At 40.3% G+C, this 18,737-nt stretch overlaps 1 protein-coding gene across 1 annotated transcript in view; it reads right to left on the minus strand.

The window, feature by feature from the left end:
• The window catches only part of LOC111546654 (coiled-coil domain-containing protein 7), a 218,018-nt gene that overhangs the window by 180,117 nt on the left and 19,164 nt on the right, over positions 1 to 18,737 (minus strand). The window contains exon 4 of the mRNA XM_026446846.1: positions 15,251 to 15,361. Coding sequence (XP_026302631.1) covers positions 15,251 to 15,361 — 111 coding nt within the window. The remainder of the gene's footprint in view (positions 1 to 15,250; positions 15,362 to 18,737) is intronic.

An 18,737-nucleotide genomic window follows, 5' to 3' on the forward strand; every position in this document is an offset into this window, starting at 1 on the left:
ACACATGCATGCATATGTGCCCGTGCATGTTTATGTATAAACATATACACATACACATGTGTATGTACGTGTAAGTAGATATATACACATAAATATATATGTGTATTCTAAGGAGTATGGGTTCAAGTTAAAATCTTGTGTGTGATCTTTCAGGCACACCCATAGACAAGTACAAAGGTATTATCTGGCAGTTATCGTGGAAGACAACTTTCCACCCTGCACTGGATGTAACATAGAGCCAGTGCACTGTGGTCTCTGTACAGATGTGCAGGTATGGGTTCAGATCTCCCCAGACCAACCATGCTCTTACTCATCTCTGCACACCTAGCTCAGGAACCCTCCATTTGGAGTCCTTCTTGTGAGGGAGTAGAGAGCTCAACTAAGGCATTGTATTATTCAGGGGACTCTGCTTAGATGACCTTACTGGGGCAGCCTTGAAGACAACTTTCTTCTGACAGTGTTCAGTACTTTTCCACTCCTGGTCTTCTCCACATGCCACATCTATATAATGGTAAGAGCTTTTTATTTGGGGTTCCCGTGGCAATGAAATGATCCCCCCATTTTTAAATGAAACATCTGCCACTCACCTGGTTCCTTTAACAAGGAAAAGTGGAATTCTGCTAAAGTTGGGCCCTTTCCTGTGTAGACTCTTGTTTATATTATCACAATATCCGAAAAAAAGCCTTAATTATTCCTTTCGGTTTGACTTGTTATATTAATTGACTAACTCAACAACTGGCAGCTCTCTCGCTGACAAAGTGGTGCAGTGAGCAGAGTTGACCAGTAAATATGTTGCCTTTCTAGAAAGGAAAAGAACCCTGAGCATCCCATGGAGATTTTTTGGGAGATGTTAGAGAAATGCATGGGACACTCATGGATGATGGTAATGAATCCTTTGCAAGAGTCTGGGAGTCCCATTAGAGCACTTCACCAGCCATGACAATGTGTCTCAGGAAGTATTTTGTGGGCCCTGGGGTTGCTTTGGGGGAATGCTAGTGATTGTTTATATAAGCTTTTCAGATCTCAGGGAGAACTAATGATCCTTCCCTTTAGCTTCCAATTCCCTGGCTGGGCTTGCTTGGTGGGTTAAATTATAAATCCCAAAGAGGAACTCTAGGAAAGCTGGGGAAGCAATCCCTACCTAGTAATACAATCTCAGAGGCAATGGCAATAAAAGTCATCAGAGACCCTGAGTTGCTGAGCTGCACCCAGTTACTAGTGTTAGCTCTAAGCATGTCTCTGACACTGAAAGACAGCCTGTGATGCAGCAAATTATTGAGACTCATGCCTAAAATGCAAAAGAATGTAGAACCCTTTGGAGTTACTTCACCCATCTATCTGAAGTGATCTTAGAGACTTGGGTTTTTCACCTCCATGATGTAGAAGGAAAACTTAGTGAGAGTGTCATCTTGTGGGGTGTATCATTATAGATCCCCACTTTCAGAGTATACTATTAGCAGCCACTTTGCCTAAAGAGGAGGAGGAAGAGAGGACTGGGATGAAAACCTGCAAGCATCCAAAACCATCTACATCCTCAGCTGGATATTACTTGGGCTTAGAAAGATTTGTTTCGATAAGTTCCTTGACTTTAAAAAACATAGTTGGACTATTCTATTCTTCCAGTGTATACAGCTTCCCTGTGAGCCACCCTGGTGGTAGATGAGACTGTCAATGAGACTCAGTTTTTTAGGTTCATTCGTTTTACTCCTACTGGTTATTGAACTCAATTAAACCTCCTCATAAGGCCATGCTGATCAGTCTGTGACACAATCCAGATATTCACTGATGACAAATCATCAGAATTGAAAAAGAAGCTACTGCACAGATAGCAACAACTGGCTGGCAGAAAGAGTGATGCAAAACTGGTAATCACACGCTCTCTCCAGGACCATCTGGGCAAGCACTTTCACAACAAGATCGCTGGTTCTGGTTACTTACATGTGGGTTCTCAAAGAGGAAATTGATGGGCTCTCCAGACATCAAGGAACTCATGGCAAGGTAGTGAGCCATGGGGCCCTAGAGGGTGGTCTGCTAGGGTCTACAAAGTAATGGATCTTGATTAATAAAGCGCTATTCCTTCTGCTACTCTCAGTGAAGCTGGAGGAGAACTGGAGACTCTCATTCAACTCTTAACTGATGTCTCAGCCTTCAAAACTAAACAAGACTAAGGATTAGGCCAAGGTCCCTATGTCCCTATGAAGAACGGTGGTTGTTCTTTTCTTTTACCTTGTTATATAAGGTAAAAGTTCAATAGGGATATAGAGGAGCACTGCATTTCTTGGGCCTTTTGGATTTGGTGCACAACTAACTGTGATCTCCATAATCCCTAACACTATGATGGGAGGGTTACGGGTTGAATTGTGCCCCTCTGAAACAGATAAGTTGAAGTCCTAACCTTTGGTATCACAGAATGTGATCTTATTTGGAAATAGGAACTTTACAGAGATAAATGAAAATGAGGTCATTAGAGTGGGCCTTAATTCAATATAAATGTTGTCCTTATAAAAACAGAAAATTGGAGCACCCACACACACTGGGAAAATGACATGTGAAATTGACGGCAGAGATTGGGGTGATGCATATAGAAGCCAAGGAATGTCAAAAATAGCAACCCACAAGGAGCTCGGGCAGAGGCATGGAATTGATTTTCCCTCTAGTTCTCAGAAGGAACCAACCCTGTCAACACCTTGGTCCCAGACTTCTAGTCCACTGACTATAATTTTTTGTTGTTGAAGCCACCCAATTTGTGGGTAGTTTGTAATGGTAGCCCTACCACTGGGAAGAGGATCACTGCTGTAACAAATACTTTAAAATGTGTAAATGACTTTGGAATTGGGTAATGGGTAGAGGATGCAAGAGTTTTGAGGTATATGATAGAAAAAACTTAGATTACCTTGAAGAGATTGTTGGTAGAAATATGGATATTAAAGGTGATTCTGGTGAAGGCTCAGAAAGAAAAGGGAAGAACTACAGAGAAAGCTTCTCTCATCTTAGATATACACATATATTGTCATGAACAGAATGTTGACAGAAATATGAATGTTAAAGGTGCTTCTAGTGAGGTCTCAGATGGAAATGAAGAACATATTGGAAACTGGAGGAAAAGTGATCTTTGTTATAAAATTGCAAAGAGCTTCTCTGAATTCTGTCTGTTGGGTGGAAAGTAAAATTTGTAAGCAATGAACTTGGATATTTATCTGAGAAGATTCTAGGTAAAGTGTTTAAGGCACATCTTGGTTTCTCTTTTCTGTTATAGTAAGATGCAAGAGGGAAATAGATAAATCAAATAAGGAATTGTTAAGTAAAATGAAAACAGAACATAAAATTCAGAAAATCTTCAGCCTATCAGTATTGAAAAAAATAAGAAAGCACATTGTGGAAAGAACATCAAGGATATGACTGCACAACTATTTGCTAAATAGATGAGATATGTGAATTGTGGATCTAATCAACCATCTCAGCAGAAATCCTGACAACTTGAACTGAAGGGGATAGAGAAAGGATGAAATAGAAGTTGGCTTTCAGATTGCTAAGATTCTATAGACAGGGAACAGGTCAATAAACTATTCTGCTGCAATTGTGTTATCCTTCAAGAGAAAGGAACAATGACCCTAAGGATGGTCCCAATACCAGTGGGGCTTCTACTGTCACCAAGAGCCCAGAAGACACAGGCCAGAGGGCTGGGCTGTTGCCCCTTCTGTTTGAAGAGGTGGGCCACCACCTACATCAAAGGAGGCAGGGCCATACCCCACTAGGCTCAGAGGACAGGGCATTGAACCAAGAGGACTACTTTCAAGTCTGAAAATCTAAAGACATTTACCCTGCCAGATTCTGAATTTGTTTGGGACTTGTGATCTCTTTTTTTTCTTCCAATTTTTCCCTTTAGGAACGAAAATGTCTGTCCTATGCCTGCCCCACCACTACATTTTGGAAGCAGATAATGCAATGTCTGGTTTTACAGGTTCACAAATGAATAGGACTTCTGCACAGGATGAATCATATCTCAAGTCTCTCCCATAATTATCTAAATGATTTAAATGATGAAATTTGGAACTTTGAATTGATGATGCTTAGAGAAGATTTTGGAATTAGCGTTGAACTTTTGGAGATGTTCTGATGGGGTGAATGTATTTTGCATGTGGGAAGAACAGGACTATTTAGAATCAGAGAGTAGACTGTTATAGGTTGAATTGTACCCACTATCTTCCCCAAATTTGTAGAATTCCTAAACCCTAGTGCCTCAGAACATGATTTTGTTTGGAAATAGAGTCTTTACAAAAATAATCAACTAAAAATGAGATCATAACAGTAGGCTTTAGTCCAATAAGAATAATATCCTTATAAAAACAGGATATTTAGGTAGACAAGTATACTGAGAAAAAGTCATGTGGGGATGAAAGCAGAGACCAGAGTGATGCATCTCCAAGCCAAGGAACACCAAATGTTGCCAATGAACTACCACAAATTAGAACAGAGGCATTTAACAGATTCTCACTGACAGTCTCTCAAAAAGAACCAACCCTGCTGATACCTTATGTTGTACTACTAGCCTCAAGAACTCTGAGACAGTAAATTTCCATTGGTTAAGCTGCCTAGTTTGTGGTTATTTGTTATGGTAGCACTAGGAACCTAATACAAGGGAGAAACAGATAATCCTCTTTGGCTTGGGGCATGAAGCCAACTTCACTAGCACTCTTACCCAAACACAAGTATGCACGGGTCCCACTGGACCACTAAAACCTCCATTGTTATGGACCCCACTACTGAATGTATAACAGTATAGATATATTGTTTTAGTATATTCCTGCTTGAATTCATTCCCAAGCCCCAAAGAAAATTGCTCTAGTTAGGGCCATTTGGTGGGACATGTGGGGACCATGAATTTACCTGAGTAATTGTACCTAATGCTATTGTCTACCAAAAAAAAAAAAAAAAAAAAAAAAAATCCACGAACTAAGGGAGAAAAGATATAACTACTTCATTTCATAAACCCAGTTTTCTATGGGACTAATTTTCCATTCAATAATCCGATGGGGCCTGAGTACTGGCCTTGGGTACTCATAGAGATGCGATTGATTATTGGCAGTTCATTGCATTAGTGTTGTCCTAAGCACTGGTAGTACTGACTGTGTGACTGTCACAGAGGCTACTGCACAAGACAAAGGAACTTAGTATACAACAACTGACATGTCAAATACTCTTTTCAATATCCATGTCCCTGATCTAACCTTCTACTATATTGAAGGCATCTTCCTGGTGGGTCCAGACACTACCAAAGAAAAACTGTTGCCCTGTTGACCCACATGCAGCAACACAGCTAGCCCAAGAATACAGACAAGGTACAAAGACCTAAAACCCAAGTGAATTCCAGGGTATGATCTAGAAAGGGGCATAAGGTCTTATTTCAGAGGAGACAATTGTCAAGCCTTTGGCCCACTCTATCCCAACAAATATAAAGAAGTCCCAGAGACTACTGGGACTATTCAGCTACTAGAACATTCACATCACACAAGCAGAAATCTAGATGACACCCATATATTGTGTTTCTAGTAAGGCTGCCACTTTTGAGTGATGTTCTGACCAACAGGATTGCCTGCAGGCTTTCCAATGGGCCATGCTGCTAACTTTACCCTGAGCCCTTGTGATCCACATTTGCCTTTGAGTTATAGATTTCAGCAACTTCTCTGTTCACCAATTAGACAGAAAGACACTGACACAGGACTGAGGTGTCCATTGGGTTTTTGAATTCATAATCTCCCCAAATCAGCTGAAATCTACACATTCTTCATGAGACAAATTTTGGCCAGTTATTGGACATTGGTGGATACTGATTCTATGACTCATAGACATGAAATAGTATTATAAAGTTCAACCAAAGGTCACCAATTCTGGGCTATTTTTTAAAATTATCTTGGGGTATTAACATATTAGCTCACAGTATAAAATACCTTTTTTCTTTTTGAGTCAGGTTTTTGCTTTGTCACTCAGAATGGAGCACAGTGGTGTGAACACGGCTCACTACAGCCTCAACCTCCTAGGCTCAAGCTATTCTCCATTTCAGCCCCCCAAGTAGCTGGGACTACAGGCGTGAGCCACTACACATGGCTAATTTTTTATTTTTTATTTTTATTTTTTTTTTGTAGACACAGGGTTTTGCCATGTTGCCCAGGCTGGTCTTGAACTCCTGAGCTCAAGTAATATACCCACTTCAGTCTCTCAAAGTGCTGGGATTATGCAATCATAAACCAAAATTCCTGAAGCTACTACTGAGCATTTTGGGGAGATACTGGAAAGCCTCTGGGGCACTTTTAGGTAGTGCGTACAGATCATCTGCAAGAGTCTGAGGGTCATCAGCTATGCCAATGGGTCCCAGAAAGTGCCGTGAATGCCACAGAGAGTTCTAAGAGATGTTTACATAAGATTCTATGTTCTCAGGGGAATCACTATCCTTCCCTTAGCCCCCAGTTGTCTTTTTTAAATTATAATTATACTTAAAGTTCTGGGATACATATGCAGAACGTGCAGGTTTGTTACATAGGTATACATGTGCCATGGTGGTTTGCTGCACCCATCAACCCATCATCTACATTAGGTATTTCTCCTAATGCTATCCCTCCCCTTGCCTCCCTACCCCACAACGGGCCCCAGTGTGTGATGTTCCACTCCCTGTGCCCATATGTTCACATTATTCTTCTCCCACTTATGAGAGAGAACATGCAGTGTTTGGTTTTCTGTTCCTGTGTTAGTTTCTGAGAATGATGGTTTCTAGCTTCATCCATGTCCCTGCAAAGGACATGAACTCATCCATTTTTATGGCTGCATAGTATTCCATGGTATATATGTGCCATGTTTTCTTTATCCAGTCTATCATTGATGGGCATTTGGGTTGGTTCAAGTCTTTGCTATTGTGAATAGTGCTGCAATAAACATACATGTGCATGTGTCTTTATAGTATAATAATTTATAATTGTTTGGGTATATACCCAGTAATGGGATTGCTGGGTCAAATTGTATTTCTAGTTCTAGATCCTTGAGGAATTGCCACACTATCTTCCACAATGGTTGAACTAATTTACACTCCTACCAACAGTGTAAAAGCATTTTCTTCATATCCTCCCCAGCATCTGCTGTTTCCAGACTTTTTAATGATCACCATTCTAATTGACATGAGATGGTATCTCATTGTGGTTTTGATTTGCATTTCTCTAATGACCAGTGATGATGAGCTTTTTTTCACGTTTGTTGGCCGCATAAATGTCTTCTTTTGAAAAGTGTCTGTTCATATTCTTCACCCACTTTTTGATTAGGTTGTTTGGGTTTTCTTATAAATTTGTTTAAGTTCCTTGTAGATTCTGGATATTAGTCCTTTGTCAGATGGATAAATTGCAAAAATTTTCTCCCATTCTATAGGTTGCCTGATCATGCTGATGATAGTTTCTTTTGTTGTGCAGAAGCTCTTTAGTTTACTTAGATCTCTTTTGTCAATTTTGGCTTTTATTGCAATTGCTTTTGGTGTTGTAGTCATGAAGTCTTTGTCCATGCCTCTGTCCTGAATGGTATTGCCTAGGTTTTCTTTTAGGGTTTTTATGGTTTTAGGTCTTACATTTAAGTCTTTAATCTATCTTGAGTTAATTTTTGTATAAGGTGTAAGGAAGGGGTCCCGTTTCAGTTTTCTGCATATGGCTAGCCACTTTTCCCAACACCATTTTTCCTTTCCCCATTACTTGTTTTTTTTTCAGGTTTGTCAAAGATCAGATGGCTCTACATGTGTGACTTTTTTTTTGAGGCCTCTGTTCTGTTCCATTGGTCTATATATCTGTTTTGGTACCAGTACCATGCTGTTTTGGTGACTGTAGCCTTGTAGTATAGTTTTAAGTCAGGTAGCATGATGCCTCCAGCTTTGTTCTTTTTGCTGAGGATTGTCTTGACTATGTGGGCTCTTTTTTTGGTTCCATATGAAATTTAAGGTAGTTTTTTCCAATTCTGTGAAGAAAGTCAATGGTAGCTTGATGGGAATAGCATTGAATCTATAAATTATTTTATAGTTTATAGTATGGCCATTTTCATGATATTGATGATTCCTATCCATGAGCATGGAATGTTTATTCATTGGCTTTTCTCTTCTCTTATTTCATCTAGCAGTGGTTTGTAGCTCTCCTTGAAGAGGTCCTTCATATCCCTTATAAGTTGGATTCCTAGGTATTTTATTTTCTTTGCAGCATTTGTGAATGGAAGTTCACTTATGATTTGGCTCTCTGTTTGTCTATTACTGGTGTATAGGAATGCTTGTGATTTTTACACATTGATTTTGTATCCTGAGACTTTGCTGAAATTGCTTATCAGCTTAAGAACTTTTTGGGCTGAGACAATGGAGCTTTCAAAATGTACAGTCATGTCATCTGCAAACAGAGACAATTTGACTTCCTCTCATTCTATTTGAATACCTTTTATTTTCTTCTCTTGCCTTATTGCCCTGGCCAGAACTTCCAATACTATGTTGAATAGGAGTGGTGAGAGAGGGCATCCTTGTCTTGTGCTGGCTTGTGCTGGTTTTCAAAGGGAACGTTTCCAGCTGTTGCCCATTCAGTATGATATTGGCTGTGGGTTTGTCATAAATAGCTCTTATTATTTTGAGATACACTCCATCATTACCTAGTTTATTGAGTGTTCTTAGCATGAAGGGGTGTTGAATTTTGTCAAAGGCCTTTTCCGCATCTATTGAGATAATCATGTGGTTTTTGTCATTGGTTCTGTTTATGTGATGGATTACATTTATTGATTTGCATATGTTGAACCAGCCTTGTGTCCCAGGGATGAAGCTGACTTGATCGTGGTGGATAAGCTTTTTAATGTGCAGCTGGATTCTGTTTGCCAGAATTTTACTGAGAATTTTCACATCAATGTTCATCAGGGATATTGGCCTGAATTTTTGTTGTTGTTGTTGTTGTGTCTCTGCCAGGTTTTGGGATCAGGATGATGCTGGCTGGCCTCATAAAATGAGTTAAGGAAAATTCCATCTTTCTCTACTGTTTGGAATAGTTTCAGAAGGAATGGTACCAGCTCCTCTTTGCACCTCTGGTAGAATTTGATTGTGAATCTATCTGGTCCTGGACATCTTTTTTTTTTTTTTGGTTGGTAGGCTATTAATTACTATTTCAATTTCAGAGCTTCTTATTGGTCTATTCAGGGATTCTACTTCTTCCTGGTTAAATCTTGGGAAGGTGTATGTGTCCAGGAATTTAACCATTTCTTCTAGATTTTCTAGTTTATTTTCATAAAGGTGTTTATAGTATTCTCTGATGATAATTTGTATTTTTGTGGGATCCAGGGTGATATCCCCTTTATCATTTTTTATTGTTTCTATTTGATTCTTCTCTCTTTTCCTCTTTATTAGTCTGGCTCATTTTGTTAACTTTTTCAAAAAAACAGCTCCTGAATTCATTGATTTTTGAAGGGTTTTTTGTGTCTCTATCTCCCTCAGTCCTGCTCTGATCTTAGTTATTTCTTGTCTTCTGCTAGCTTTTGAATTTGTTTGCTCTTGCTTCTCCAATTCTTTTGTGATGTTAGGGTGTCGATTTTAGATCTTTCCCACTTTCTCATGTGGGCATTTAGTGCTATAAATTTCCCTGTACACACTGCTTTAAATGTGTTCCAGAGATTCTTGTCTGTTGTGTCTTTGTTCTCATTGGTTTCAAATAATTTAATTTATTTCTGCCTTCATTTCGTTATTTACCCAGTAGTCATTCAGGAGCAGGTTGTTCAGTTTTGATGTAGTAGTCTGAGTTTAAGTGTGTATCTTAATCCTGAATTTTAATTTGATTGCACTGTGGTCTGAGAGCTTGTTATGATTTCCATTCTTTTGCATTTGCTGAGGAGTTATAATTTGCTTCCAATTATGCGGTCAATTTTAGAATAAGTGCAATGTGGTGCAGAGAAGAGTTTATATTCTGTTGATCTGGGGTGGAGAGCTCTGTATATGTCTATTAGGTCCACTTGGTGCAGAGTTGAGTTCAAGTCCTGAATATCCTTGTTAATTTTCTGTCTCATTGATCTGTCTAATATCGACAGTGGGATGTTAAAGTCTCCCACGATTATTGTGTGGGCATCTAAGTCTCTTTGTAGGTCTCTAAGAACTTTCTTTATTAATCTGGGTGCTCCTGTATTGGGTGCATATATATTTAGGATAGTTAGCTCTTCTTGTTGCATTGATCCCTTTACCATTATGTAATGCCCTTCTTTGTCTTTTTTGATCTTTGTTGGTTTAAAGTCTGTTTTATCAGAGACTAGGATTGCAGCCTCTGGGTTTTTTTTGCTTTCCATTTGCTTGGTAAATATTCCTCCATCCCATTATTTTGAGGCTATGTGTGTCTTTGCATGTGAAATGGGTCTCCTGAATATAGCACACCAATGGGTGTGTCTTTTAACTGGGGCATTTTCTCGTTTACATTTAAGGTTAATATCGTTATGTGTGAATTCAATCCTGTCATCATGATGTTAGCTGGCTATTTTGCACATTAGTTGAGGCAGTTTCTTCACAGTGTCATTGGTCTTAATATTTTGGTATGTTTTTGTAGTGGCTGCTACCAGTTTTTCCTTTCCTTCATATTTAGTGCTTCCTTCAGGAACTCTTGTAAGGCAGGTCTGGTGGTGACAAAATCTCTCTCAGCATTTGCTTGTCTGTAAAGGATTTTGTTTCTCCTTTGCTCATGAGCTTAGCTTGGTTTGGCTGAATATGAAATTCTGGGTTGAAAATTCTTTAAGAATATTAAACATTGGCCCCCACTCCCTTCTGGCTTGTAGGGTTTCTGCAGAGATAACTGCTGTTAGTCTGATGGGCTTCCCTTTGTAGGTAACCTGACCTTTCTCTCTGGCTGCCCTTAACATTTTGTCATTCATTTCAACCTTGGTAAATCTGATGATTAGGTGTCTTGGGGTTGCTCTACTTGGGGAGTATCTTTGTGGCGTTCTCTGTATTTCCTGAATTTGAAAGTTGACCTGTCTTGCTATTTTGGGGAAGTTCTCCTGGATAATATCCTGAAGGGTGTTTTCCAACTTGGTTCCATTCTCCCTATCTCTTTCAGGTACACCAATGAATTGTAAGTTTGATCTTTTCACATAGTCCCGTATTTCTTGGAGGCTTTGTTATTTCCTTTTCATCCTGTTTAATCTTGTCTTCACACTTTATTTCATTAAGTTGATCTTCAATCTCTGATATCCTTTCTTCCACTTGATCGATTAATCTGTTGATACTTGTGTATGCTTCACAAAGTTTTCGTGCTCTGTTTTTCAGTTCAATCAGGTCATTTATGCTCTTCTCTAAACTGGTTATTCTAGTTAACAGTTCCTTTGACCTTTTACCAAGGTTCTTAGATTCCTTACATTGGGTTAGAACATGCTCCCTTAGCTCAGAGGAGTTTGTTATTATCTACCTCCTGAAGCCTACTTCTGTCAATTCATCAAACTCATTCTCTCTCCTGTTTTATTCCTTTGCTGGCGAGGAGTTGTGATCCTTTGGAGAAGAAGAGACATTCTGGCTTTTGGAATTTTCAGCCTTTTTGCACTGGTTTTTCCTCATCTTCGTGGATTTATCTACCTTTGGTCTTTGACGTTGGTGACCTTTGGATGGGGTTTTTGCATGAGTTTCCTTTTTGTTGATGTTCATACTATTGCTTTCTCTTTATTAGTTTTCCTTCTAACAGTCCAGCTCCTCTTCTGCAGGTCTGCCGGAGTTTGCTGGAGATCCACTCCAGACCCTTTTTCCTGGGTATCACCAGCAGAGGCTACAGAACAGCAAAGATTACTGCCTGCTCCTTCCTCTGGAAGCTTTGTCCCAGGGTGGCACCGGCCAGATGCCAGCTGGAACTCTCCTGTATGAGGTTTCTGTCGACCCCTGCTGGGAGGTGTCTCCCAATCAGGAGGCATGGGGGTCAGGGACCCATTTGAGGAGGCAGTCTATGCCTTAGCAGAGCTCGAGCACTGTGCTGGGAGATCTGCTGCTCTCTTCAGAGCCAGCAGTCAGGAACATTTAAGTTTGCTGAAGCTGTGCCCACAGCCGCCCCTTCCCCCAGATGCTCTGTCCCAGGGAGATGGGAGTTTTACCTATAAGCCCCTGACTGGGTCTGCTGCCTTTCCTTCAGAGATGCCCTGCCCAGAGAGGAGGAATCTAGAGAAGCAGGCTGGCTACAGCGGCTTTGCTGCACTATGGTGGGTTCTGCACCCAATTTGAACTTCCCAGCAGCTTTATTTACACTGTGAGGGGAAAACCACCTACTCAAGCCTCAGTAATGGTGACACCCCTCCCCCTCACCAAGCTTAAGTGTCCCACGTCGACTTCAGACTGCTGTGCTGGCTGGGAGAATTTTAAACCAGTGGATTTTAGCTTGCTGGGCTCTGTGAGGGTGAGATCCACTGAGGGAGACCACTCGGCTCCCTGGCTTCAGCCCCCTTTCCAGGTGAGTGAACAGTTCTGTCTCACTGGCATTCCATGTGCCACTGTCATATGAAAAAAACTCCTGCAACTAGCTCAGTGTCTGCCCAAATAGCCACCCAGTTTTGTGCTTGAAACCTAGGGCCCTGGTGGTATAGGCACTCGAAGGAATCTGGTCTGCGTGATGTGAAGACTGTGGGAAAAGCATAGTATCTGGGCCAGATGGCACTGTCCCTCATGGCACAGTCCCTCGCGGCTTCCCTTGGCCAGGGGAAGGAGTTCCCTGACCCCTTGCACTTCCTGGGTGAGGCAATGCCCCACCCTGCTTCTGCTCACCCTCCTTGAGCTGCACCCACTGTCTAACCAGTCCCAATGAGAAGAACTGGGTACCTCAGTTGGAAATGCAGAAACCACCTGCCTTCTGCATTGGTCTCGCTGGGAGTTGCAGACTGGAGCTGTTCCTGTTTGGCCATCTTGCCTGGGAATATAGACCCCAGTTTTCTAACCAAGCTCCCTCAATGGTTCAAATTAGAGAACCTACAAAGGGCTTTTTACAGTATCCTGGCCAGCCACCCTGATAGTCCCTTGGTTGCATAGTGAGAGTGAAAACAACAGATGATAAGATTGTTGACCAGACTCAGATTTCTAGATTCACTTGTTTCAATTCTGCTGGTTATCAAACCTCCTCCTAAGGTCATGTGGATCAGATATAGTCCAGATATTAACTGGCAAATTTTGAGCATGGAAAACATAGCTGCTGCCCAGATAGCAAACACTGGCCAATGGAAAGAGTGGCATAAAAATGGCAATCTGCTCAATCCAGGCAATGGCCTTCTAGAGGAGATCTATCAGATTGGTCACAAAACAACAGGGTCTCAAAGGAGTATGATTGATGGGCCCTCCAATAGACAGTGAGCCACGGTGGTTCCACCAGGCACTAAGGTCCATATGGTGATGTCCACTACGAGCAGTGTGAGTGTTATTTTCTTTAACCTTCTCAGTGAATCTTGAAACTTGAGTAGTTTGCTACCTTAATGAAGGAAGTAACCTTATCAAATTTAGAGTGATACATTGTGGGGTCTAACATACAGATCCTTCCTACTTTTACCCAGATCTCTCATCTTTCACAAATGAGCATGACTAGGGGTTAGTACAAGGTCCCTATATCCCCAGTGGGGAACTGAGGACCTACATTTAGGACAAAGTTTGAAGTGGGGGTGGGAAAAAATGACATTTCTTGGGTCTTTTGGATACTGGTCAACAAATTACTGTGATCCTCACATTCCCTGACATGAGGATGAGGAGGAAACAAATAATTCCTTCTAGTTTTTAATCTGAGGTCACCACAAACAGGACCTCTTTCTAAACCAACTATGAGGTAGATCCCTTTGGGTCACTATAAATCCCTATTGTCATGGCCTCTACTACTGAATATATTACTGGTTAAATATATTTTCTATATGAACCAACTCTAGCATTTACACCCACCTCCTAATGGGATTTGCAGCAGTCCAGGTATTTTGTGGGATATGTGGAAGATCATGACCTACCAAACTACTGGCACCTAGTACCAATGTCTACCAAAACCAGTATTAATACTCTGGGGATATAAAGGGAATAATTTCCCCCATTGCTGAGCTTTAAGAAGTCAATTATCTATACACTATTTCTGCATTAAATAGACCCATCTGGCCTACGTGAAAGACCTCAGGTGCCTAAACCCTGTACTGATAAGGGTTCTAAAAAGCATAAGTGCTACCTTTGGCACCAGCGGTAACCTGACATTGTGACAGTTAAAGAGGCTGTTGTTCAGGATGAAGGAACTTGGTATGTACCAGTTGACATAGCAAATGTCCTTTCAGCATTCCTCTCCATGAGGATGATCAGGATTAGTTAGAATTATGTAGAATATGTTACAATAAACCACTAATATCTTTCCACAAGGCTTCCAAAATTCCCCAACTATTTGTAATCAATGCATAGGTTATGACCTGGACAAAGTTCCACTCCTGGAAGAAGCAATAACCTTCCACACTGTTTATGAAATCATCCTAGTGGGCTCAGACAAGGACACTACCCAAAATGAACCAGATGCTCTGTTCACCCACCTGCAGCATGTACTGTGCCATTATCATTGGACAAGGCACAAGGACCTAAAACCCAAGTGAAATTCCTGGGTGTAATCTGTAAAGGCTATGGTGTTCCATTCCAGAGATGATGATTGTCATGTCTTTGGCCAGCTCTGACTCAAAAAGTAAAAACAATGTGAGCAATAGGAGGGACCATTCATCTGCTGCCATGGTCACATTCAATCCACAGAGATCAGACAGCATCCTCTATCAGGTTACCATAAAGACCACTACCTTTGAATGGGGCCTTGACCAACACAATACCTTGGAAATCCTTCTACTGGCCACCTTGGCTGACCTTGTACCTCTCTGATTTCCATTTGCTGCTTCAGTTACAGATCTCGGCAATACCTCTGCCTACCGACTGGGACTACTACAGATCAGAGGTGCCCATAAATGGCCAGCAGCAGATGAAAGGTACCCATCTTTTATGAGACAATTATTGGCCTGTTATTGTCCTGAGATGGATACTGAGAGCATAAACTAAGTTGTGTAATAATATTATGACAAGAAATTCTAACCAAAACATCATTATCTTTGTTTTTGTTCTTGAGTTATGTTAGAGTATTTACACTTTAGAGTATAAATTATCTATAAAATATATGTACTCAAATACATAAGTATGAACCAAAGAAAAAAGTGCCTTTGAGATTAATTTAAAATAATATAAAATAGCTATCATCATTATACTTACTGCTACGTCCTTCTCCTTCAGAAGTTTCTTGTTTCTCTAATTGCACTTGGATTTTTGACACTGAATCTTGATGTTTAAGCATAGAATTTTCACTTGATTTTTCACCATGCGCTATGTTAAGAGAGAAATTTGGTCCCTTACCAAAAAAAAATCTACTATGAAATCCTAGAGTTCAAATTTATAACAAGTGGAAGCAACATTTTCTTTCATCTTACAAAGTTATAAGTAAACTACCTTAATGCTAGATCTGACATGAAAATGGTGAGAAAAGTTTCAATGTGTGTTGAAGACGTATTATTATTTCATAAATATTCCTATATTAAATGTGTTTTAGATTAGCCTCTACTTTCCTTATTTATACTTTAGGTCAATACATAATCATAGACCAAAAAATGAAAATGCATATGCTCAAGGTCATTCAATACAGCATTATTTGTAATTGCAAAGTATTCAAAACCATTGAGATTTTTAAGCACAGGAGATTGGCTGAATGAACATATATATATACACACACACAAATATATGAACATATATATACACACACACAGAGTTATATGTATATATATACACACATGTATATATACATGTATGTGTGTGTGTGTATATATATACCAGAAACAATAGTATAATATCAATTATGGTACATAATTACGTGTATCTATGTGTGGATGAATATATATGGTCTATGATATGGTACACAAGGCTGTACATACAGTGAGAAGTTACCCTCCCTTCTATGCTGATACATCCTACCCTTGCCCAATGTCATTTTGTGGGGAAAATGTAATATTGATGGAGTCAGTGACCTTCCATGTTTAGACTCTTGCTTATGTTGTTGCAGTAAGTGAATAAAGACTTAATTGTTACCTTCAATTTGGCTTGCTATCTTAATTGACCATCTTCACACTTGGCAGCTCCCTTGATGACAAATGGCTGTGAGCAGGTGGTCAATTAAGCACAATGCCTTTCTGGAAAAGCAAAAAGCATGCAGATGCCCAGGGAATTTGTGGGAGATGCTAGAGTTGAGACTTCTTGGGGGATACTAGTGGATCATTTGCAAGAGTCTGAGTGTCCCATGGTGCACTCTGCCAGCCCTATCAGTAGGTCTTAGAAAGTGCTGTCCAACACCATGGAGCACTCTCAGAGAGTGCTAGCAGATTGTTTACATAAGCTTTTTGGTTCTGAGGGACACCAGTGGCCCTTCTCCTTAGCCCTAGACTCTCAGGCAAAGATGCCTGGTGGGTCAAATTAGAGATCCAACAGAGGGCCTCTGAGAAAGCTAGAGAAGAAATTCCTTGGCCACTGCTATTGTCCCCTGCAGATGAGACTGAAAGTTTTCAGAGAACCTGTGAGCTAATTTGCACCAATTCTAAAGCTAATTTATTTGCTCTTAGTTCTAAAGAGGTACCAGGCAATGACAGACAGCCTATGACCCAGCAAGGGATTGAGACTCGTGGTTTAAATAAAAGGAATGGAGAGCGCCTTTGGGATTGCTTTCCTGTGAGATCTAGGAGAACTTAGAGGAATGGATTATTTGCCTGCATGATGAAAGAGGTAATCTTGTTAAACTAACTTAGTGGTACCTTGTGGACTGTGTCACTATAAAACCCCCCCTTTAGAGTGTCATAACAGAAGAGGTTTTGCTCAAGGAGGATAAGCAAAGTCGGAGAATGAGAAGGGAACACCCAAGCCCTTCTTTTTCAACTGGGTTCTATTTGGGTTCTGACAACTTTGGCACACCCATGCTATCTTCCCTATGATTAAAATACATTTTTAGACTGTGGTTGCAGAGGCTATACAGCCCTGCAAACCATACTGGTGATCTCTTGGTCTCTTGCTTGAGAGTGAGAGCAGTTAATGATGAGAGTGAGAGCAGTCAATGATAAGATTTTTTAAAAGTCTTAGATTTCTAGGGTTATAAGTGTCACTCCTACTGGTTAGGGAGCCAAATTAAAATTAACTCTCCTCTAAGGTCAGGCAAATTGGTCAGTAAAATAATCTAGATCGGGGTCCCCAACCCTGAGGCCATGACCAGAACTGGCCTGTAGCCTGTTGGAAACTGGGCCAAACAGCAGTAGGTGAGCAGTGGGCGAGTGAGTGAAGATTCATCTGTATTTTCAACTGTTCCCCATCATTCATATTACTGCCTGAGCTCTCCCTCCTGTCAGATCAGCAGCAGCATTAGATTCTCATAGGAACACAAACCCTATTATGAACTGCACATATGAAGGATCTAGGTCGAGTTTTTTTATGGTTAGTTTATTTATGTATGTATTTCTTTATTTATTTTTATTATACTTTAAGTTCTAGGGTACACATGCACCATGTGTGGTTTTTTTACCTATGTATACATGTGCCATATTGGTGTGCTGCACCCATTAACTCATCATTTACATTAGGTATTTCTCCTAATGCTATCCCTCTCACCTCCCCCAACCCCATGACAGGCCCAGTGTGTGATATTTCCCTTCCTGTGTTGAAGTGTTCTCATTGTTCAAGTCCCCTATGAGTGAGAATATGCGGTGTTTGGTTTTCTGTCCTCACGATAGTTTACTGAGAATGATGGTTTCCAACTTCATCCATGTCCCTATAAAAGACATGAACCCATCCTTCCTACGGCTGCATAGTATTCCATGGTATATATGTGCCACATTTTCCTAATCCAGTCTATCACTGATGGACATTTGGGTTGGTTCCAAGTCATTGCTATTGTGAATAGTGCTGCAATAGACATATGGGTGCATGCTGTCTTCATAGTAGCATGATTTATAATCCTTTGGGTACATACCCAGTAATGGGATGGCTGGGTCAAATGGTATTTCTAGTTTTTTAGATCTTTCAGGAATCACCACACTGTCTTCCATAGTGGTTGAACTAGTTTACACTCCCACTAACAGTGTAAAAGTGTTCCTATTTCTCCACATCCTCTCCAGCACCTGTTGTTTCCTGGCTTTTTAATGATCGCCATTCTAACTGGTGTGAAATCGTATCTCATTGTGGTTTAGATTTGCATTTCTCTGATGTCCAGTGACGATAAGCATTTTTTCATGTGTCTGTTGGCTGCATAAATGATTTCTTTAGAGAAGTGTCTGTTCACATCCTTTGCCATTTTTTGATGGGGTTGTTTGATTTTTTCTTGTAAATTTGTTGAAGTTCTTTGTAGATTCTGGATATTAGCCCTTTGTCAGATGGGTAGATTGCAAAAATTTGCTTCCATTCTGTAGGTTGCCTGTTCACTCTGATGATAGTTTCTTTTACTGTGCAGACATTCTTTAGTTTAATTAGATCTCACTTGTCTATTTTGGCTTCTGTTCCCATTTCTTTTGATGTTTTAGTCATGAAGTCTTTGCCCATACCTATGTTCTGAATGGTATTCACTAGGTTTTCTTCTAGGGTTTTTATGGCTTTAGGTCTAACATTTAAGTCTTTAATCCATCTCGAATTAATTTTCGTATAAGGAGTAAGGAAAGGATCCAGTTTCAGCTTT

This window comes from Piliocolobus tephrosceles, chromosome 9 (genome assembly GCF_002776525.5).
Source record: "Piliocolobus tephrosceles isolate RC106 chromosome 9, ASM277652v3, whole genome shotgun sequence".
Classification (NCBI taxonomy): domain Eukaryota; kingdom Metazoa; phylum Chordata; class Mammalia; order Primates; family Cercopithecidae; genus Piliocolobus; species Piliocolobus tephrosceles.